The following is a 23,965-nucleotide window of genomic DNA, read 5'->3' as shown; positions in this document are numbered from 1 at the left end:
AGTCCCCCACTTTATTCGTAAAGGCTGCCGAGGGCTGAACCGGCTCGAGCGACCCCTCATCTTCGAGAGCCTGATCACCGGTAGACTTCTTCTTCGGCCCCGACGCCCCATGTCTAGGCGCGTCGTAGGCCTGACGTTTCCTCGGAACCGTCTTCGGGTCCATGACCCCCTTCGGCGCCGACGCAGCCGCGTCGGGGGCCTTCGCCTTCGGCGCCGACCCAGAGGGCTTCGGGTCGGCCATTTTGGCGTGGCTCTTCAAGTCGGCCATTTTGGTTTTCTTGGAAGTTGACGCCTCCAGAACCTTCTTCACCAGCGCCACTTTCAGTTTCGGTTTCGCATCCGAGGGTGCGTGACCCGTTGGCTTCACTTTCGTTTTCTTCAACATAAGTGATGGCTTAGAAATGTCCGTGACCGGGCCCGTAGGCGGGGACGTAGGACTCATAGTTAGATCTTGGGTAAGGCCCGAAGGCGATCCCTCGACCTGGGCCGCATGAAGGGGAATAACCCCTGAGTCTGTATGGAGATGCTCCTCCTCCGAGCTATCTCCCATCGTGGCACAAGCCTGGTCGTCGTCCCCTACCTCGTCGGAGACTTCGTTATAGTCCTCCTCACCCGCGTCGTAGGTCTCCTCCTCGGACGCGGGCCCAGAGTCCGACCCTCGCACGTCGTCTTCTCCCTCGACAGATTCCTGGAAAATGTCATCTGGTGGGGGTGCCGAAGCAGACAACTGAGCCTGGAGCCGATTGGCCCGGCGGATCTTTAAAGTCTTATTGCTTCGGAATTTCGAACACGCCATACAGGTGTCCTCGCGGTGATCCGGCGACAAGCAGGTATTGCACACAGTGTGCACGTCGAGGTGCGAATATTTAGAGTGACACAGCGGACACTTTTTGAACGGAGTCCGCTCCATAGCAAAGGGTGTAGTGTAGGCCCGTCCGCGTCGAAAGCACGTGGAAGGGCAGTAAGAGATCGGAGCTGAGAGTCAGAAAGAAAACCGTACGCAACTATACCGACGCCCAGCCTAAAGACCTTTTGGTCTCGAGTATAAAGTAGAACAACTATCGGTTCCGAAAGAGGGAACCGAAACACATCCGAACCCAATGGCGGAAAAAAACAATCTGGGGATGGAGGCGATGCCCATGCGCACTGTAGTCCAGGGGAGGAGCCACCTATCTCGTGATACTTCGAAGACTCTTCCAGGACAACAATGTGCAATCATCCGGACCCAACACTAGGTGGCGGACTATGCACAGATATGAATTCAGCAGCCCACATGCCTCGAACAGTCAATGCACCCCTGAGCAAGTGCGATACTACAACCCAGCTGCATACCCCCACAGTCAGAGCATAGGGGCAACGGTGCGCATTGGCAGTGAACGCCTAGTCACCTGGCTTAAAACAGCTAGACCACCAAACAGTTGCTTGTGAACTCGCTGGGGCTACACTTGCAGTCCCTCCTGTGGCCCAATATTAAGATCTCCAAAACCACAGAGCCTCGGGTATTGATAATTGGGCACAAAACATATTGGTGGTCCTATATGTACTAAATGACCATCATCCCTGTGCCACCTTCTGATACCGGTCTCACATGGGCCGCCTCAGATCTAGTGCTGGAGGATAGACAAGCCCGCCCCCTCCACCACACGCCCAATCTGATAAGATGCATGGCGAATCATCCACGGACCTCATGTCGCATAAACTGGACGCGGTGCTGGCCGCAGTTGAAAAACTGAGCGCCACAATGTAGCAGGACAGGGACCTCACTCAAAAACAAAATTGATAAGGTGGCGTTAGACCTAGCGGGCCTTGATTTGGCAGAGCAAGCATGGTGGCCAAACAGGCAACCCTGAGGCCTGAATGCGGTGTTGGATGACGATGCCCCATGGGCAGAAACCAATAACTATTTGTACTTACCGCGGAGCCAGAGTACCCTTGGCCGATGCCCGGTGGAGCTGTCCTATGCAGCTATAGAGGATTTTGGCTCTGGTTCACCCCCACGGCCGTCACCTACGCAGCCGGACACTGTTTTTCACGGTACAATACATGAATCATTTTGAGTTTAGTTTACAGGCCCAACACACTCATGGCCCGGCGAATAAGACCCCAGTAAAAATACTTGAATTCAGGGGAGGAGGAAAATATGCCAGGGTTAGGCAAACAACACAGTCTTATAGTTTCAAATGTCAACAGTATTGAGTGAATCCTCTCAAAGATACATAAAGTTCCTTTAAGTGAATTAAACACAGTAGAAATTTGAATATATTAAAGTGGAACCGCAAAGAAATATATCCTATTCAAGTTGCTTTCACATAGAATGCTTTGTTTTTACTTTCTCCTGTATGCAGAAAAAGGATTTAACTAAAGGGGATGTCTTCAGAATTAGCAAACATGTTTCGCCCTTAAAAGGCATGCAAGCCATGGGCTTATTCAAGGCTGTATTCAGAACTTTTGATAACTGATAAATGTGTAAAACCCAGGTCACTTATATTAATCTGGAATAGGGATCCAAGGTTATTGATGCCTTCATGTTCCCAGGCAACTCCCCTACGGGGGGAGCTCGCTCGGATGGTTGGGAAATTGAAGGGGGTGTGCTGTGTGTTAGTTATACATGCACTGGGTGTGTATGTGTGCCTGTGACTGGGACAATGCATGAAAGACCATGGGTTCCATTTTGGGAGACCCAGGCCTGTATGCTGAAACATGAGGGAAGGATGTAGAGGAATTCCCTCCGACAGATTTGTGCATTGCTCCATTCCTGTAAGCTGGGTGGGACACGCTGGAGGAAGGGAGCGCCAGGCTCTGCAGCCCACTTCAAAGGAAGCTCTTTGATTCAGTGAGAGGTCAAAAGGAAGGAGCTTGGGCACATCTCAGATAAGAAGAGAATCATAAAGGGTAGGACTGAGGCCTTGGGCTAACATTTTGATACACATAAAACTGTGGCAGGCATACAAGTGCGAACTTTAGTACTCCCATTGCCTGGAGCTATCAGCTTTGGAGTCGCTCTTGCTGTGAGACTGCTTTCAAGAGGGAGAGGGCAAATAAGTGGGCACTTTAAAATAAAAAGAACAGCCCCAGAAAATAAACCTGAAAAAAAATATGAATTTAAACCGCATTTAGTGTCTGGAAATGGACTATAAGCAGGGGAGCTTGAGACCTCAAATATTGTCATCTACCAAGCAGGTAGACGGGCTGTGCGAGGACAGGAAGCACAGCAAGACTTCTCTCTGTGACCAGGACTGGAGGCTAAGGCCTGGTAGTTTCCCAACTAGGTGAGGTGGCATCGCCCAGGGAATCCATGGTCATTTACTTTGAAACCTGGAGCACCAGTGCCTGCCTGCACTGAAATGAAGCGGAAAGAGTTGGAGGAAGCGAGGTCTAGTGGAGAGCCCTATCGGGTAGACTCCCTTGGGGAGGTGTGAGGAGACAGCTGCTGCGTTGATTGGGCTGCTGCCCGCGTGCAGGGCGAAGTCAGCTAACCTTGTATGCCAGAGGGCCTGTGAACGGAGCTGTGTACCTAGCTTCACCGATTGAGCCACACCCCATTTACAGTCCTGAGCCACGTCCCTGCTGCAAGGAGATTGTCGAGCTGAGGGAGCTGTTGTGCAGTGGTGAGCTGCAACCCCATATGCAGAGGGCTTTGGTGTGCCGAACAGGCCAGAGGCAGGCTGCAGGGAGGATACAGTCACCACGTATGCCAGGCGAGGTATTCAAGAGTAACAAGAGGTGCAACCTGATCGACACACCCTCAACGGGGAAGTGAGGCCACTGTGATAGCACCTGGGCATCGTCAACGAGAGGGACCCGCTTCAGGATCGTCCCATCATCCCTCTCACCCTCCACCGTGGGACAGATCAGAAACTTACCCTGATAGGAGGACCCGCAAAAAACCTTCAGTGGTGCAACCATGTGTGAGGAACTCTGTGCTCACAGAGTACAGACCCTCTGGGCAACGTGCAGCAAAGTCACCTGATGCAACTGCGGTCGCTCAGGCGCCCGCAGATGGGGTGTGCCAGGAACTCTGAACACTCCGAACCTGCAGGTTCAACTAAGACTGATTTTGGGCCAGAGGAACTTGCTTGCTAATAAGCACCATGGCGCTGGAACATGGTTGACTTCAAAATAAGAGTTTGAGTGGAATCTCGGACTTCAAGTGGAGCTTACCCTGGATGCGCACTGTAGTAAATGGGGAATTATTGCTAGGAGGAGGGTATGGGACCCGGGGAACCCTAAAGAAACACTAAAGCCCTGACCTCAGGGGGACGGTGTGGTTGTTTAAGAATGTCTTATTTCCCTTTGTGTAGTTAGCTACACCCATGTGGAGCTGTTAGCCCGTGTGCACCCTGCCCTCCCTGTGTACCACTACCCCCAATTGATTTGTGTACTGCTCGACCACTTTACTACCAAGAGTCACATACAGAAGGGGTACTTGGTCCAGCTCTTTAGGACCCACAGTAGGTAGCTCCGGGACATAAGGAGTAAAAGGTCTCAATCCCCACGGTAAGGCCCAGTAACCCCAGATTGCCCTGTGGCCCTCCGAATGGGGTTCTGACATGCCTATGAGCCTGAAGCACCAGCACAACACACAAGGCCATGAGACCAACGCCAGAACCATCCGGGGTGGAACACAGGATCAAGCCCAAAACAGAGATCATATCCTGAATGTTCCAGACTCTGCAGGGACAGAAACACTTTAAACATCAATGTGTACAGAACTGTCCCTATTAAAGTGAATTCTCTGCATTGGCTGAAGGTAGGACTTTGGCCCTTTGATAAAAGCCTGTTGGACTGCAGTATGGGTCCTTGAAAGCACATGTTCTGCAAGTACAAGGACAACAATACATCCGATCTCAGGTGGAAAGAACCTGGGCTAAATTGAACATCTTGAACTTGGCCTTCCGAATGAAAGTGTTCTAGAATCAAAGATGCAAAATCAGCCCCCCCCCCCCTTCTTCTATCCCCTGCCCAGTTGTTCTTGGGTACAAAGAAGCAACAGGAGAAACACACTAAACTTTCTCAGGAGCTCTCAAATATCCTCTCGGAGGGCAAAGACTGAAACTTTTTGGCAAGGAAGAAGGTATGATCTGCCGCACTCTAAGTGACAGAAAGGAAAGGTCATAAACATGGAAGACAACCTTCAGGACCCCACTTGTCGGAGGTAACTGAATGCCAGATGGGCAAGTAAGAGCGTATTCTGCACCCTACTGACCGAGGAGGCCTCCTGAAGGGGGAACAGAGAGGCAGGGGTAAAAGAGAACTAGGCTTGCTGGCTCCCCTTCTTCCGCCACCAACGGCTTGTCCCTTGATCCTCAAAAAGGCTAAACGTTTTTGCTGAACGGGCTGCAATTGTTGCCTCTGGTGGCTAGACAGGCCACAGAAGTAAGCCCTAAGTTTCCAGTATGGTTGATAGAATTGTCAGACATGGGAGAGCTATCCCATCACTTAGGTTAGCTGAGCGTAGTCCCATCATGGTGGAAACATAACTTGCCGTCTGTGATGCCAGAGGGACACCAACAACTAGTACCTTAAAGGTATGCTTATCTGTGTGTTATGAAGAGTTTATTTATAAAAAAATATATACTACTCTGTAACACCACCTGGCTATGAATTGTATAGTTAATTTGCGTTCTTGAGATGTTGCATTGCTTTACTTTAATACTGTTTAAGTGCAGAATGTATGGTAATTTAAAACAGACTATTTTGCCTAAGTAAACTTCTATTTAAATCTCAACCATGCACCTGCTCCGATCTGTAACCTTACCTTGAACTCTTTCTGCAAAAGTACTCATTAGGTCGAATTAAAAAGGTAAAAGATGATACTAAACTGCCTGCAAACTGCTCACAGTGTGAAAGAACTGAGATTTTAAAATGTTTTAAATGTTTTAGAAAATTGGTTGCACAGGCCCAAGCCCTACTGCATGCCAACCCGGCAGTCTCCTGGTTCTTGCATGGTCTAGTTTCTGAGCCCACTAAAAAAAGTGGTATGCGCATTTTGTTATTTACAAAGCATTTTGATCCCCTACAATAAAGGTATTTTCTAAGACTAAAACGCCAGTTTGTTTCTTTTTGCAACCTTCATAGTGGAAAATATTTCATAAACCCTTACTTTAATGTGCATAATGTACAATACCCTGTGCCCACATATTTAATTACATCTTACCTGATTTTACAGTGTATGCCATTTACTAAATTTCTTCAGCAAAATTGCAGACAACTATAAACCAACTTCAATACTCATTGGTCATGTCAGTGGGTCATATTATTCCCCAATCAAGTTTGAGCCATATCTGCCCTTGGCATGTATGCATTAAAACCAAATGGATGCCGGACAATCCTGAAAGCAGAACACCATGACATTTCCGCTCAACTTCCTTTTTCGTTGTCAAAGAAAAGGGCTGGTGAAGGGAGTTTAACCATGAAAACATGATAGGACATCATAAGCCAAGAAAAATGAGTCCAGCATATCAAACATTTAAACACATATATGGGAACATTCAATTTCAGTTACTCTAGATACTTACTTGTCTGTGCAAACTTTTCCAGTGCAATTAGTGCAAAAAGCATAACGGTCGGATGGGACTGAAAGTTCTAAAAGAAAACAAAAAGCGGATTTTAAACCAGATGTACATGGCTACATACATGCAATCCGAACTACATATGGTATGTGTGTGTGTATGACTATATCTACATCCTGCTCTGTCCTTGCACATATATATATATATATATATATAGCCCTATCCAACCAGCGAAAAAGAGAAATGTGAAACACATGAGAGCTACACAGAACCAGGATTCCACATACTCCCCCGCAAACATGTGAAAGAAACATACAGCAGCAACAGACTAGCTGAAAAACAGGGTCAGGGTTGGAGACAGGATAACAGCCCTGAGATTCCTAGACTCAGGCTAGATGGAGTTACAAACTCAGATCCCAGAAGGGCAGAACACCGACGGTACCTTTGCAAGCAGCCTTGTCTCGAGAGTCACTCGGGTATTCATTTTATGCATTTTCCTTACTAATTAATGAAAATTAAACATTGTTTACCGGGTTTGACGTGCTGCAGAAACGGTATCATTTAGCATTGCAGATGATGGGATAATGACACTGCATGGTACACTTTTGGATCTGTTATTCGTGTGTATTTAGTCCCTAGAGCAGTGCTTCCTAAACCTTTTAGAACCACAACCCACTTCTTAGAACACAGTTTCGTAACGCACCTATCTTTAATGTACATGAAGCGGGGCACATTTTTTTTTTTTTTTATGCGACTAAAGCAAGGTGTGGTAGCACATTGTCATTTACAGACTGCACATTTGCTGTTAAAATGGCCACTAACCTTTCACAGACAGTTTTTCTGAGTAAACATTATAGCGCACGCACACAATAATGTCTGGAAATGGGGTCCCTGTGAATATTTATCATTTGTGCAATACCAAATAACGTGTCTCGTTTTGTTCTGATCCCATTAAAATCTGTTTCCATCACACTCCAGAATTACAAACAAATGTGCTTAATTTTTGCTTTACTAACTGCTGAGTGCATATAGTTCATTTACAGATGTTTACGTTTACATTGTGTTTAAAAAAACAACATCCTTTAGCCTTTCTTTCCACACTCCCTGTACTTCAAGAAGATTGACTCATAATTCACTTAAAAACGCCTCTCACTTTACTTTTCTTTCTAGGACTGCAAACACCAATCCCCATGATAAACAATGTGACTGTGACAAGATGGACACATAACTTAAAGGCATATTATTCTCAACAGAATCTAGGTCTTTTAAAAACTGTCAAACAGAGAACATCTTCACAATCTTTCTCCTTAGCATATAGACCGCTCTCAATCTAACCTTAAATCGTTTTAGATTTTGTTAGTTACATTCTTGTTAGTACTGCTTTGCATGCGGTCTTGTTAGGTTTTTGAAAAACAGTGTTTTCGTGCTCGTTTTGGGGGGTTTTGAGATCAGGGTTCAATTAATTGATCTGCTATGTTATGTTATTGTTCCTATCTCCTATGTATCCCGTTTCCTGCCAAAGCCATCGAGAAGACCGTCAACAGACAGCTGGCCGCCTTCCTCGAGACAAACGGATCCCTCGACCACTCACAGTCCGGCTTCCGAGCCAATCACAGCACCGAGACCGCCCTCATTGCAGCCACTGACGACATCCGAACCCGGCTCCACAACGGGGAAACAGCGGCCCTCATCCTCCTGGACCTCTCCGCAGCGTTCAATACTGTTTGCCACCGCACCCTAGTACAACGCCTCAGCAACGTCGGAATCCAAGGGAAGGCCCTGGAGTGGATCATCTCGTTCCTCGCCGGAAGAACCCAGAGTGTCCGCCTCCCACGTTCAGATCTGAGGCCTCCGAAGTCATCTGCGGCGTGCCACAAGGATCATCACTCAGCCCCACCCTCTTCAACGTGTACATGAGCCCCCTCGCAGCCATCGCACGCCAACACAGCCTCAACATCATCTCCTACGCCGACGACGCCCAGCTGATCCAACCTACACGAAGGGATGAAAGAGGTAGCCGAATGGATGAAGAACAGCCGCTTGAAACTGAACTCAGACAAGACGGAAGTCTTCATCCTTAGACCATGACCATCTGCCTGGGACGACTCCTGGTGGCCCCCGGCCCTAGGCAGCGCACCCAAACCAACGGATCACGCACGCAACCTGGGCCTCATCCTGGACTCCTCCCGGTCGATGACCAGACAAGTCAACGCTGTCTTGTCTTCATGCTTCAACATCCTATGCATGCTCCGAAAGATCTTCCGATGGTTCCCCACGGAAACCAGGAAGACGGTCACCCAGGCACTTGTCACCAGCCGACTGGATTACGGAAACACCCTCTACACCGGAACCACAGCCAAACTGCAGAAAAGACTCCAACGCATCCAGAACGCCTCCGCACGACTCATCCTGGACATCCCACGCCACAGCCACATCTCCGGACACCTGAAAGGTCTGCACTGGCTCCCCGTCAGAAAAAGAATCACGTTCCGTCTCCTCACCCACGCACACAAAGCCCTCCACAACCTAGGCCCCAGGTACCTCAACGACCGCCTGACCTTCTACACTCCCACCCGCCAACTACGATCGACCAGCCACACACTCGCCGCCGTTCCCGCATCCGAAGAGCCACCATGGGAGGAAGATCCTTCTCCTACCTGGCAGCCAAGACCTGGAATTCACTCCCCATCCACCTCCGTCTTACCCAAGACCACCTCTCCTTCAGGAAGCAACTCAAGACCTGGCTGTTCGAGCAGTAGCGGACCCCCCCCCCCCCCCCCCTTCCCCCCCAAGCGCCTAGAGACCCTCCGGGTGAGTAGCTCGCTATACAAATTTCTCGATTGATTGGTTATCCCAAAATCTGTATTCAAAGATATAGACTTTGAGAAGCTGGAAAATAATATTTCTTTACAGGAAGCCCTCAACACTTTTACATCCTTGAAGAGGGTTAGGACACCTGGCCCTGAAGGCATTTCCATTGAACTTATTTATAATTACATCTGTGCTAGTGGTAGTTCGCTGGGATGTGTTCATTACTGTATAGATTGGCGACCAGTGTGGTTTGCAGCCAATTGGGAGCCTCTGTGTGGTTTTATTCCCTGTTCTTGTGAAGAGGAAAATTGGGACGGAGTACGTGGCAGGGCCAGAAGGATTGTGGTTCGTCCCCTCAGTTAAATTGATTTAAGGAGTAAGCAACTAAGATGACCATAAAAAGCAAAGAAATAGGACTATATTTTTACAATCTACTTTCCCCATAAATGGATCGAAAAGCTCATCTAGGGTCCAAAAAAGATTGTCACACATTGGTGCTTTCGTTGCTTTGCCTCAAGTGGAGTCAACACGTAAAATCGCACAAACACAGGGCGAGCTTCAAGTGGAACATCAAATTGAGGAGGTAATTTGTTTACTTCGCATGATGCCAGTGGAATTTACTCTACCGATATTGATTGAAAACTTCAAACTAATCCTCTAATGGTACAAAGGAGAAAAAGACCTCCAAGAGATTTGGCCAATAATCCAACACCACAAAAGACACTAACTTGGTTTGAAAGTAGCCCACTTCCCTTGGAGAACCGATCACATACTTCAGAGTACTCTCTTAACGCTAGTATCCATCCCCCAGGTAACTAAGTTTATGTTTCAGACTCCCTACATGTTTTACCAGGCATGTTGGACTCTATACTACCACTATTAAAAAAAAGCTGCATTTAATGTAGACCATATTTTGATGCAATCTCTATCCTTATCACTCACATGCAAGGATAGAGGGGTGGCCCAATTGAAAGAACTTGCACACAACTCTCCTTCTCTTGCTGCTATTTCTTCCTCAATCATGTAACACATTTAGGGGTGCAAGAGGGTGAAAATCAATGCTGTTCAAGCAAGTGGACCCCTCAGTGGTAAAAGAAGTCTAGGTGAAAACAAGCAGAAGGAAAACCTATTCCCTTCGTAATCTCTTCTCTGAAGATTATTTTGTCCAGAAAGACAGAATAATTCCTTGCTTTCCCGCTAGAAATAAAAGCAAGCTAGCATGCATCTAATATTCAAAAATAAAAATAAAACTAAAGACAATACCTCAATAAATAGTTTCTGATGAGTCGTAGACTCCAGCAGAAGTAGTATCTAGAAAAATGACAATGAAGTAAGAAAATAATAAACAAAAAAGAAAAAAAAAACCTACGAAACTGAGAAGGACAAAATAAAGCGCCACCAAATAAGACATCCATTAGATGAAATGGGTAAAGTCTTTAACATCGAGGAAACATCTAGCAATGATACACCCCCCCCCCCTTCTTCAGAAACAGCAGATGCAAAATATATCCAATAGAGGTTTCCCTGGAAGATAGTGTTGAGACATGTGAAACCCACACCATTTGGTCTCAAAACCGGAATGGAAAACTCTGCGTAGTTGGAGGCAGGTCAAAGCGACTGACCTGACAGCTATTTTACTACATTCTGATAACCCTTCGCCCATGAAGGACGATCTGGAGATTGAAAGCGTTACCCTGCTGTCTACACTTAAGGATGCCATCGAGGTAGTAGCACCGGCCCATAAAATCAGACTGGTAGACAAGGGTAAGGGGACACTATGGTTTAACAATGCTCTTAGGGAACTAAAACAAGTCCTCCGCCAATGCGAGAGAGCTTGGCGTAAGTCTCACAAACCCAGTGCTTTCGCTGCGTATGCACTGAAGTTCGCTGCATATAAAAAAGCCATCCGCTTGAGGAATGTCGAATTTTATGAGGCGACAATCACTGAGGCTGCTAACCCGCAGAAAGAAGTGTTTAAGGTCCTAAACGATTTGAGGACGGTTAGGGTGCCAAACTAGACTTTTAGTCAAAAGGACTGCAATGATTTCCAAACCTTTTTCTTGGATAAGATAAAAGGATTTGATGATAGAAATCAGTCATACCCCTACCCTTCTTTGTTCAAATCGAGCCTCCTTCTATTCCCCCTAGGCCGACTAGGAATCTTCTGACTAGTGTGCCCTCCCTTACTAAGGAGTCTATGTCCATCTTAGCAGGCCGTCTGAAATCAGGCTCTCCAGCGGATCCCTGCCCTCCCAAAAATTTTAAGCTGGGTTGGCCGGGTATGGAGGATAAAGTGCTTGCCCTTTTGAACCGTTCCATGGAGACGGGACTTGTCCCTTCTAACTTCAAGGAAGCACGGGTGGTTCCGCTTTTAAGGAACCCGGGTGCAGACCCGAAAAATGTAAAGAACTTTAGGCCAATTTCTCAATTGCCTTTTCTAGCAAAAGTTTTAGAACAGCAGGTTTTACATTCGCTCACCTACTTACTGGAATGTAATCATCTCCTTGAGCCCAATCAGGCTGGGTTCAGAGCTCATCACAGCACGGAATTGGTTATGCTTTCCGTGCTGGATGACCGGAGACTCAGGGCTGATAAGAAAACTCGGTGTGCCCTGGTCCTATTGGACTTATCCGCGGCGTTTGACACCGTTAATCATGGCCGACTACTAATGCGGACCAAGGGATCCAGGGCACGGTTCTGGCCTGGTTGAACTCCTCTCTTAAAGAACGCTCCCAGCGAGTCCAACTAGCAGACCTAGTGTCCAAACCAGCCACGCTGACATGTGGAGTGCCCCAGGGTTCAGCTTTATCACCTCTGCTTTTTAACATCTATTTGCAGCCCCTGATAGCAGCTCTGAACCAGATGGACTGCAGGGTGTATAATTATGCAGACAACACACAAATTCTGATCCAGATTGATCATTCACCTATGGCTCACTTGAGAATGCAATACATTCTCAAGTTCACCATCAACTGGAGGTTGGATAATTCATTAAAAATAAACCCTGACAAAACTGAAGTCCTAGCGGTCACCACAGCTTCAAATCCGTGGAGTGATCTGTTATGGCCGTCAGAAGTGGGGCCTTTTCCAGAACCCGCAGCGGCAGTAAAAAGGTTGGACATCAAAATTGATGCCCGGCTATCCATGACACAGCAGGTGTCGGCGGTGGTGGGTACATGTGTTAGTCTGTTGCGCCAGCTTCAAAAACTATCCTCACTAGTGTCTCTCTCCACTCTTAGACTGGCAGTCTCTGCCCTGATTCTGGCACGTCTCGATTACGGCAACTCCTTATACTATGGCCTACCTAAAAACCTTCTGGCTACAGGTTGTAATGAACGGCGCCGCCAGACTAATCTTTAGAAAACCTAGGTGAACCCGGGCCACGCCCTTACTACAGGATTTACATTGACTTCCAATTGCCCAGAGAACCAAATTCAAAAGCCTCTGTATTGCACACAAGGCCATTTACGGCTCAGCCCCTAGCTATATCAAGGACTGACTGATCAACTATTTGACGAGTAGGGCCCATCAGTCAGCTGATGCATGTAATTTGGTCTGTCCCCAGTTTAACCTTGCGTCCACGGGCGGTAGAGCTTTTTCTAGCACTATCCCTTAGGCTTGGAACCGCCTTCCAGTTAAACTTCGGAAGGAAACTAATTTACTCCCTTTTAGGAAGAATCTGAAGACTATGCTTTTCTTGGAGGCCTGGGGACCCTCTGAACTGGTGGTTCTGCGTCTCTCGTTGGTGGTGTATGTCCGTTGATAGCGCTTAGATACCCCTGGGTGATAATGCGCTCCATAAGTGTATATTAACATAACATAACACCCGACTTGAAATCTAGCAACCACCACGAGCATTTGGTGGGCTTACAGAATCTAGCAGGTTCCCTTGCTGTGGAAATTAAGTAAGTCGATTGATCTAGAACAGCTCCTGTGCATAATAGTCTGCCAGTAGTCAAGCAAAGATCTCTTCACTCTGGCTACTGGAGCTTACACAAGTAATAAAACCCTTAATTCTTTTTGGCAGTCTGTTTAGCTGTAAAATATTGTCGTTTCATTGATTTTGGCGGGACTAAATAAAAAAAAATCGAATTTTCGAAGATTTTGAGAAACAATTATTACTGGTCTACAAGAAACCTGATCAGCTGCCTATTTCCTATTGTTTAATGACTTGGTCCCATCATTCTAAATGGCCCTATATGAGGTTTCCACTGGAGATCCGATTACTGTCTATGAGGTATTAATGAAAGATTTAGTTAAACATTAAAAAAAGACAAAAGTAATGCTAACCTTTGCTCCAAGACTCAGGCTCTCCGATGGAGGCATGTACACCTGCAATTCTACACATGGCTGCTGACACCATAGCAGAACCTCTCTGTAAATTAATGAATGTCATTATCCGATATAGAATCTATACCCATACTTGGAAACAGGCCATCATCAGACCTCTTTTGAAAAAACCAAATCTGGATCCTAGGGACTGTAAAAAATATCGTCCCATCCCTCTGCTCCCTGCTCGGGCAAAAATCCTGGAGCTACATTTTAATAAGCAGCTCATGGAAAATGCAGTACATCAATCTTGGCTTAAGGATTTGCAATTTGGATTCAGAAGGCATCATGGTACAGAACCAACTTTAATATCAGCCACTGAATACATCAGGTGCATGATGGATGAAGGGCAACGGGGAGTGCTAATCCTCTTGGATCTGTCAGCAGCATTTGATACCATTTCACCCATTTTGCTGCTGGACAGAATCCGGAGTCTTGGTATCTCACATCAAGCACTTGCCCTCCTGTCCTCATTTCTGACCGGGAGATCCCAAAGGGTGATTCTAAAATCCATTCACTCAATGTCCTACTTTGTGGAGTCCTGTAGGGGTCTTCTTTGAGCCCTACCCTCTTTAATCTGTATGTGGCACCCCAGCGCAACTGTAGTCCACTCCTTTTGGATTGGAGGTGGTGTCATATGCAGACGATACACTGATTATGGTTACCATCCCTTAGGGGCTGGGCTCACTGTCAGAAAATGCCTTTGGATGTATGACCGGAGAGGCACACTAGATTTCTGCTAACTTTGTGAAACTTAATGGGGAGAAAACCGAAGTGATGATATTTGGATCAAGGGCAGCCAAGTGGAATAGCAGCTGCTGGTCTCAATCCCTGAGATGTTGTCCTGCCCCGAGCGTAAAGGCTAAGAACCTTGGAATCCTGATGGACACTGAACTTAGTTTCAATATCCAAGGGAATTGTACCATTTCTACATGTTCCTGGCTCATAAGGAGGTTAAAAAAAATCTTTCCTTTCATCCAGCTAGGACACAGGTAGCACTGGCTACTTGATAACTGCAATGCTCTGTACGTGGCTGCTAATAAGAGCTTGCAACACAAACACCAGGCACTGCAGAACGCTTTGGCAAGACTGTAAATGTAAATGTAAATGTATTTGAGCTTATATAGCGCACAGCTACCCACAAAGGGTTTCCCGGCGCTTGCTTAGGGAACCTGTCCTGGTATTCCCCTGTGAGATAACCCCGGCAGGGTATCCACAAGGTGAAAGCCAGGCATCCCGCCGCGAGGGGCCATTGTGGAGATTAAGCAAGCTATTGCCCAGAGTCGCAGAGTGTGAACCCGTGAGTCGAGAAGGCACCGGAGCGAGAATTATCGAGTCCGTGGAATTTTTGAGCCCAAGACCCGCCGAGGCGGGGAATTGAACCCTGGTCCAGGGCCGACCTCAGCTTCCGGGTCTGCCGCCTCTAACCCCTGAGCCACACTTCTCCACCCATTCTGGACATTCTCAAAAAACATTCTGCCAGGAAGGGCCTAGAACACCTGCATTGGCTTCACATTTAAAAAAAGCATTAGTTTTAAATCTCTTTGTATGGTCCATAAATCAATGTACGCTCCCTACAGTTCAAGCCTGAAGACTATGTTCAAATGACTAATAGGCTCTTCACTTCAAAAGCAACTATTGGTACCAAGAATCAAGAAGAGGAAGTGGTGGGGGTTAATGCTGCGCTCTATATATGTCAAAATCAAATCAAGGAATTTGAAAAGGATGATGTGGAAGTGCAATCTTCCATTACATTCATTCACGCACGCACAAAAAATGCAACAAGTATAAGATGGCTCAAAGGAAAAGACAACAGAATCTAAACTGGTATGATCTCTATTGAGCTGCTCCAGGACGAAGAAGAAAAAAAAAAAAGTCATGGTCCTTCTGGCTCATTGTAGCTCTAAACTGTGGTTCAAAAGTTAAAACGTTGGCAAATGGGATACCCATTTCCAGATGGATCAACTACAATTCCAACCTGTACAAATGAAGATTGAGGATACAGTGCTACAGCTCAGTACTCAATTAAATGATGTTATCCGGTTTTAATTGTGCAAATCAAATTCATGGATATATTACTAGATCAAAGGTTTCAGCTGCAATGGTTCCAGATTAAATTCTGATTTTATTATTGAAAAAGAACACAGTTCTGTGGGCAAAAACGTTGAGGCCTCTTGGCTCATTGCTCTGATTCAGGCTCTATCCGGAATCATGGAAGGGGAGCATTATTATACCGTTTTGCAAATGGGAAACCATCAGCAACTTGCTCTTTTGGATACTGTTGGAAAGATTTGCCGGGAGTGTCTTGGATCAGTCTTAAGCCTATGAGGCAAATATTCCCACAGAACAATCACGTTTTAGACCCAATCTTTCAGTTATGGGCAGTATAGCAGCATTTAGACTATTTCAGATAATTTTGTAAAAACAAGCTGTTTACACTGCTTTTGTGGATTTTTCAACCTTTTTCGATCAGGTCAACAGACCTACACTATGACGTAAATTAGTATCACTTGGTATTTCAATTAATTTATTACGTTTAATCATTGTTCTTCACTCATCAACATTGGGTAAAGACTTTCTGAGCAGAAACAAGTGCCTTTCACCATGCACTCATAAACAAGTTACTTAACTTTGTTGACGCTATTCCACAGGCATCCGATTAGATCCAGAAACTTTTCAGCAGTACCTCTGTGTGCTGGTAGATGGCACCACTCTGCTCCATAGGGACGCCATTCTGTCTGGACATGAATGAGAACTCGGGGTAGGAATGGTATCAGCGAAAAAGCAGATAGGAGTTCAGAGTTCCACTCGAGGCAGAACACCACTCGTGATCTGCCAAGGGTCGACAGTGGAGTTCATACACCCTAGCATTCAAAGAGCCAGCTACGTGGTTTACCGCTAAGAAGATACCCGGCAGTCCAACCATGTCCAGAGGCGCAGAGCATCTTGGAGCAAACCGTGGGGGGTGAGGGGGGGGGGGGGGGTGGGGGGGGGCGGGGAGAGGATGATTATGATGGCAGGTGCAGCTGCGTGGAAAGGAAGAGTGGTGCATACTCTTCCCTAACAATTTGTAGAACCCACCTGCCCAATGCTATGACCTGTGGACCTGGCAACAATCATTAGATACTCCCACCCGGTGGCTTTACTCCACTCCGGTCACACTAAAGGGGTTAGGTCAGCTGCGTGGGGGGAACTGGCCTGAAGAACTTGACGGAGTGTGGTGGGAACCACGGCCTCAACCACAAAACTGCTGGGCATATCTTGTTGAGCTGTGATTGGCTGACCATACAGGATGCACTGACAAAATCGCGTTAGGGTGATGCAGTGAAGAGGTGGGCAGATAAGTCCAGGGAGCCGGCCATGGTATTGCTCTCCTTGAACCTCTCTAGAGCAGATCGGAATTGTCCCCAAACAAGCGAGTCCAGTATAAGGGCATGTCCATAAGGAACAACTGGACACTGAATAAATGGCTGACCGCAGCCAAGCATGGCAGCGAATAGTAACACTAGTGAAAAAGGCCCCACCCACTGGAATCCATGGTGTCCAAGCTACAATGAATTGAGAATGCAGCTGCGTTACAACATCCTATATAGCCTGGGCAAGGGCAGGTTGGAGGTCTTCAGGAACACCTGGGAGAACTTGAGACACCGAATACCTAAGGGCCTGGGAATAGTGTCAGAGGAGGCAGCTGACATTCACTGTTCTGACAGCCAAGTTGGTGGATGAGAAGACTCTTTCCAAAAGTCTCCACCCGTTTTGACTCCTTATTGTGGAAGAGTATTTGGATATTTGTTTGGGTTTGTCACGCTTTGAGACGCCTGCAATATCAAGCTTTCAGGGCAGCTGTTGTGAAGATAATTTATATTTTAAAGCATAGTTGCCCGGTGCAGGGCGGTGCCGTATTGTGACCTGGTGGTTGAATGGAAGCTAGAGCAAGGTTTGGCCCTTACCCCCAAAAAGTCCCTATAAGTGCTTCATTGAAAATGAAAGAGGGGATCAGTGGATGTTTGCCCTGGCAGGAGGACTTCTGTCAGGACATAGATCTTGACCTCCAATGTGGGGAGCTAGAGATCAAGGACTTCATTCACCCTAGGAATCACCACGGCATAAAAGCTTGTAGAACCAGGGGGTCAGCATCGGAGTCAACATTCCAGGAACCGGAGTGGACTGTGGCTTAGGAGTTGGAAGCAGAGCCACAGCTGGAGGTAGCCCCATGATGGACTTTAAGGGCCCAACTGCTGCCAAAGGCGAACCCGCTGGCAAAATTCCAGATGGAGAGCCTCTCGGATCCGTGTGGCTCAAAGGCGCACCAGAGGTGTCACAAGGATACAAAAAATTAGAGCATGGCCTCGCAGAGCTCTTCAATTTGCAGAAACAAGTTGCAGGATAGGTTTCAACGTTGATCGATTTCGGGAGGGAGGTCAAGATGTATGGTACCGATCCCCCGCCTTCTTAGGAGAATGTGAGTGGTGGGAAGAGAGGAGTCCAGCTCAGATCTTCAACCTAACTGACAATTTGATTGAGACGAAGACGGACTTCTGGAACAACTCCTGCAACTTCTGGATCAAGACTCAGACTGAACTTCTGATTTGAACCAGTCTTGTTGCCGAGTCTTTTGGTGCTATTCACTGTGCAGTTTGCCTCGCAGTCTTGTATGGCCTTCGTGTTCATCAATACAGAATCACTGCAGATTGTAGAGTTCTGACTCGACCCCAGGTACCACAGGCAAATCGGATGAGTATCGGTCACAGACATTTGCTTGCAACAGCCCTTACAGGGTTTAAAACCTGTGATTTTGGAAGATTACATTTCCCTTGCACACTGCAAATTTTGGCTGAGTTAAGGGTCTCAAAGTAGCTCCGGGTCTACCTCAGGTGGCACAAAAAGAAAGGAATTGACAACAGCACAGTAGACTGGCACCCATTTAGGCTCTGCACATCATTGCCAAAGCAGAATGGCAACACTGCTGAGCAGTACAGCAGCACCTACTGGTGTGCAGAGGTACTGCTGAAAACCTTCTGGATCCAGTCTGACATCTAGGGAATATTCAAAAAGGTAGGTAATCTGTGGCTAGAAGTCTCGTATTGAAACACATAACGGTCTAAAACAGGGATGCTTGTAGGCACCACTTTTGTTTTCCCTCTATATATCAATTTTTGTTTGTGAAATATTTGCACCAAAACTGGGATTTAAATCTTTTTACACCAATCCATGTGGATGATGGGATTTTATTTGACAACTCCTCTAGGTTCGCCCTTTTGGTGGAAGAAAAGAGTAATTTCATAATTGGTACTTGGGACATGAAAAACTAGAGATTGTGAAAAAAAATGTTTATCTTGGTAAACAGAAATTTAGGTTATGGGTTGCATTTTACTAAAATTGGGGGGGAAAAGCAGTTGCAAACTAACTATTAAATGCAAGTTTATAAAATAAACAATTTGCCCACTTTAAGTTATGCTGCAGAATATACACCCTTATCTAGCTGATCTTTTTAAAATGTATAGGAGGTAGAAGATTGAGGAAATTTTGTAGCCCGAGCACAGCTAACCTAGTACAATTTGAATAGAGCTTGGATTCACTAGCACCTATGTTCAAGCATTATCAAATATAATTAATTAGGGATAAGCTTTTTCATGCAGTGGCACCATCCTTAATAGCTCTCCTCCATGAGGATTTAGCTAAGGGATCAGTTAATCAAATGGCTTTTTTAACAACCTAGATTTGGTGCTAGAAAGTTTTAATTGTAAAACTCCCAACTGCCCATATACGTTTTTCTCAGGATAGTTAACACTGTATTAATGTAAAAATGTATAAAAGTTCAGCTTCTGTTATCTCGTTAAGTCAGGTTTAATCGTATCAGCTCTACCACATTTCTCACAATGTAAGCCCCTGATAATGAGCTTACTTTATCCTGTTCCCAAACCTGCTGCTGTTACACTGCTGGTGAGCCCGAACTGCTTGTGGAGTAATCCTGTTATCGCTGGGGAGCCAGTACCTCCACTGGAGGCTACCTGCAAATCGCGGCATCGACACCCTGGGAGAGGACTTCAATCCCTGGGATGCAACACCTTTGACACAGCTGCCACGAGTGAGGGGGAGGCGTGGTCATCGTGCATAAAGTGCTGCCTCTCCACCCGCGGGACGTGTGCGGGACGTAGCCCGGTCCAAGGGCGGCCCGTCTGAGCCCGCCAGAGGCTGAAGGAGGCTGGGCTGGGCCACGTTTCTTGGCTTTCGCCTTTGGCAGGACCCATCCTTTGCTGTGGAAATTTGTACCTTGTTTGAGAATCGAGTTTGATAGACCGATAAATAAGGTACTGGATAACTGTATTATATTATTATATGTGAAAACATCCTCTCTGAGGTCATGGCGCAGAAGGAATTCGTTAAGAGGAAATCGTTAAGAGGAAATCGTTAGAAGGCAAAGGGGTGGTAGTGACACTAGATGCCTTCCTTCAGAGGGCTGAGTCAGTCCTTATTCATGAAATCGCTCTCACTAAGTGCAGACTCTCTTGAGCCCCAACCCCCTGCCTTTCAACTTGATACTTCTGGTTGTATAAACCCGGGCGTCCATCTTAATCACGGTTCCTCTGTTAGATCTCCTACACCCCTGGCTAACATTATCCTGCCCTGTTATGTGCTGCTCCAGAGTCAAGTAAAACAGCCGTCAGACCAAAAGTGCACACTAGAAGCCAAATAAGCAATATTACACAAGGGGGTAGTTCTCTACACCAGCCCAAGAAACTGAAAGGGCCAGGTCCTAGTAAACAAATGTACCCATCATCTAAAAGAGGTCGTAGAGGTGCAGCAAGAGAGGTTGTTGAGGAAAATTAAGATATAGCTGGAAATATAGTGGGCAATATTGCCTCTTCCCCACCACTCTTACCTTCCCTATCACCCAATGACAGTGAAGGGTTCTGGTCCAAATTGGGTGACGTATCAGTTTTATTGAACCCACTGATGCAAAAGTTGTCCAACCTGGAGGAGGACATTGATAAACTTGCAAGTGTTGTTTCAATAGACCTGCAGAAGCAGTCAAGCCTTAACAACACTTACCCCTCTCAGCTAACCCAGGATAGACCCATTAGCTTTACACCTGCTCAATATACTGGGTCTAACTGAAGTTCTAACAGCGAATCTACCAATCTTGGTTTAGGTCCTGTAATGGCTTCCCTTGCCGTTTCTTCTAATAGCCAAGACACTAACTGTATGGGGGCAAATTTACTGAGGGCCACGGCTATAGTCTATATTTCAAGCAGTCAAGAACGGTGCCGAAACATTAAAAAAACATCTCTCCCTAATAAGCTTAATAAGAGCGCACTGAGGAAACACAGTACCAAAGATATAAGGGAGGTTATAATAAACCAGGGAGTGAATGGATAGGAAATGATGTACTCCATCTGCCTCCGGAAGCAACACCTTACACGATAGTGCTAGCCCATGTCCCCAAATTGCCCAGAGGAGCGTCGGAACATTGGTCTAGCCTGAAAAACAAATCTTTATTTGAGTTAAACAGGAGGACAAGGACTGGAAACCATCTTTATTCAAAATTTTAAGTGGTAGTGACTGTAGTCCAGGCTGCAGATCATGGAAAAGGTTGGGTATTTGGGAGGTTTTTGTTGAAGCTATGTAGTAGGATTCTTATGCGCTAGGGAGCTTACGCAACACAGAGGTCTGAGCACGCGCCTCATGCCTTCTATCCCTTGATAGTTGGAAGGTACACGACCACTTAACTCCCAAGTCCATTCCTATGACCCAAGTCTTAACCCTTAACGTGAAGGGGCTGAACAACCCCATCAAGAGGTGAGCGATTCTGAGCTACTTAGAGAATTCGGAGGCCTCTATAGGTTTACTGCAGGAGACACATTTGCTACCTAAAGACTGGCATAGAATGAAGTCTTGTACTTTTCCTCACCAATTTTACTCCTCTATGCCGGATAAAAAAAGGGAAGGGGGGGGGGGGGGGGGGGGGGGGAGGCCATACTCCTAGCGAGGCACTTCCAGGGCAGGGTTGGGGATAAGGGAGCGGAGACGAAGGGAAGATTGTTGGCATACAGGTTGTGGGTGGGCAACACCTCTGTAGTTATAGGTTCCCTCTATGCCCCAATTCAGGTCAAGAGCCCTTTCTTATAGATTCAATTTCGGAAATCCTCCGTTATCAAGACAAGACAGATTTTAATAGGGGGGATCTTAACTTAGTTATGGATTGAGAGAAGGACAGGTCAGGCCATAGATATGGGGTCACGGGACGATTTCTAAGGCGGGAACAGAATTGCTCCACGATAGAGGGCTGGTAGATATCTGGAGGGCAGCTCACCCCCACAGCATGCAATACTAATTTTATTCCCATGTACACCATACCTATGCTCGCCTAGATCACCTTATAGGGTCCTCCGAACTTAATGCTCTGGTCCAATCAGTCGAAATTATCGCGGCGGCGTTGTCCCATCATGAGGTCGTGCAGTTAACTCTTGACCTGCGCTCCACGGGCAAAGAGAGAGGGAAGTGGACATTGCAGGAATCTCTATTGCAGCGGCCAGACATTTGCTGAAAGGTGCAAAAGTGCATGACTGACTACTTGACATCTAATGACACTGCCGAGACTCCACTGACGGCCCTATAGGGAGCTCTCAAAGCGGTAGTGAGGGGGGAACTTATCGCCATCTCTGCAGCAGACAACCGGGCGCGTAGGGAGAAGAGAGAAGAGTTGGCAGCTAGGGTGCTGGAGCTTGAGCACGTGCACAGCCGGACTGGGGCCCGCGCATGTGGCGGCAGCTCAAAGCAGCCAGAGCGCAACTTGCCAGCTTGGACCTGGATAGAGCCGAATATGCCACTCTCCGGTTCAAACACTCCTAATATATAGTGGGCGATAAGACAGGGAAGCTCCTTGCGTGCAAACTCCGGGCGCGAGCCGGGAGTTCCAGAATTACGGCTATCCATACCTCAACTTGGGAACGGGTCGAAGGCGATATGAATGTCAGCAGCCCTACATGCCAAGAACAGATGCATACTGGTAAGTAGCATATTCCGTTCGAGGCATGTGGGCTGCTGAATTCATATCTGTGCATAGAATAAATAGCAGTTCTCATTAGCTGTGGTTGCCCGTGCCAGCTGCAGCAGTCTGAAAAAGGGTTTTGAGAACAGCCTGTCCTACAGCAGCTTGCTGTTTGGAGTGTACATCTACGCAGTAGTGTTTGGTAAAAGTATGTATGGTGGTCCATGTGGCTGCTCTACATATATCCTCTAGGGGAATGTTACCTAGGAAAGCCATGGATGCCCCTAACTTGCGTGTGGAATGCGCTCTTGGGGGGAAATGTTAATGTGCGTTTAGCTTTTTGATAACAGATCTGTATGCACTTAACAATTCATCTGGCTATACTTGATTTGGAAATGGGGTTGCCTTTATGTTGTGGAGAGAAGGCAACAAACAGTTGTTTAGTCTTTCTAAAATCTGTTGTCCTGTCGATGTAATACAGGAGAGCTCTTTTAACATCTAAGGTGTGCAGTGCTCGGTCTGCCACAGAATCAGGATTTGGGAAGAAAACTGGCAGTTCTATGGTTTGATTAATGTGGAACTGGACCACACTTCTCAGCGCTAGTTGAGGCCCACCACCCTGGCTTGCGGCACAACTATTTCTTTACTTCCCAAGCATCTCGGCCACGGCCTTTGATAAGTATGCCAGCACGTATCACGCCACGAATAAGCATTAAAAGTAATGCAAAATGATCAATAGTCATTGATTTCATGTTGTTTGTTTGTTTGTCTGTCTGTCTTACCTTTTGTCCACAGACTTCTAGGTTCCTCGTAATAGAGGTAAATCCCCAACTTATTAGTTTGTTTCTTTTATTGCACCTTTTTACACATAGTGCTATTTTTAACTTTCACTGCCTTTAGCAGGGTGGGCCTTAGCGCGCCCACACCTGTTAAGGTAACACTCGCTAACTGGTCCTGAAGAAAGCCCTGTAAAGTCACACATACCACGGGCAGAAACATGTTGACCTCTCTTTAACAGGGAAACACCAGTATATTTTATTTGGTTAGTTCTCCCTACACATAGCTAGTTTTTATCATGTCAAGTTGACCAGCTAATAAATGATTTTTTGGTACAACTTTTGACATTTTTAAATTCACTCAACCCCCTTTTTCACATTCTTCCTTCACACAAACCTGTTCCGCAGTCTCCTGGCGTCGCAGCACACCGGGGAGGTATTCGATCTCTCCCGGTGGACCCGATGATGAAGCATGTCACCACTAGGGTGAGTGAGGGTTTCCTGAAAAAATCTTGTATTTTTTCTTGAAATCGGTCTGTTTTTCT

General features: G+C 46.5%; 1 protein-coding gene across 4 annotated transcripts in view; it reads right to left on the bottom strand.

Annotated features, from left to right (window-relative positions):
- The window catches only part of RSPRY1 (ring finger and SPRY domain containing 1), a 300,486-nt gene that overhangs the window by 141,634 nt on the left and 134,887 nt on the right, over window positions 1-23,965 (bottom strand). For all 4 annotated transcript variants that reach the window (XM_086947733.1, XM_086947736.1, XM_086947734.1 and 1 more), the window contains exon 7: window positions 6,519-6,585. In XM_086947733.1, coding sequence (XP_086803859.1) covers window positions 6,519-6,585 — 67 coding nt within the window. The remainder of the gene's footprint in view (window positions 1-6,518; window positions 6,586-23,965) is intronic.

Source organism: Lissotriton vulgaris, chromosome 12 (genome assembly GCF_964263255.1).
Source record: "Lissotriton vulgaris chromosome 12, aLisVul1.2, whole genome shotgun sequence".
NCBI classification, from domain to species: domain Eukaryota; kingdom Metazoa; phylum Chordata; class Amphibia; order Caudata; family Salamandridae; genus Lissotriton; species Lissotriton vulgaris.
The sequence above is the reverse complement of the archived record's forward strand: the minus strand, read 5'-3'. Positions and strand labels throughout refer to the sequence as shown.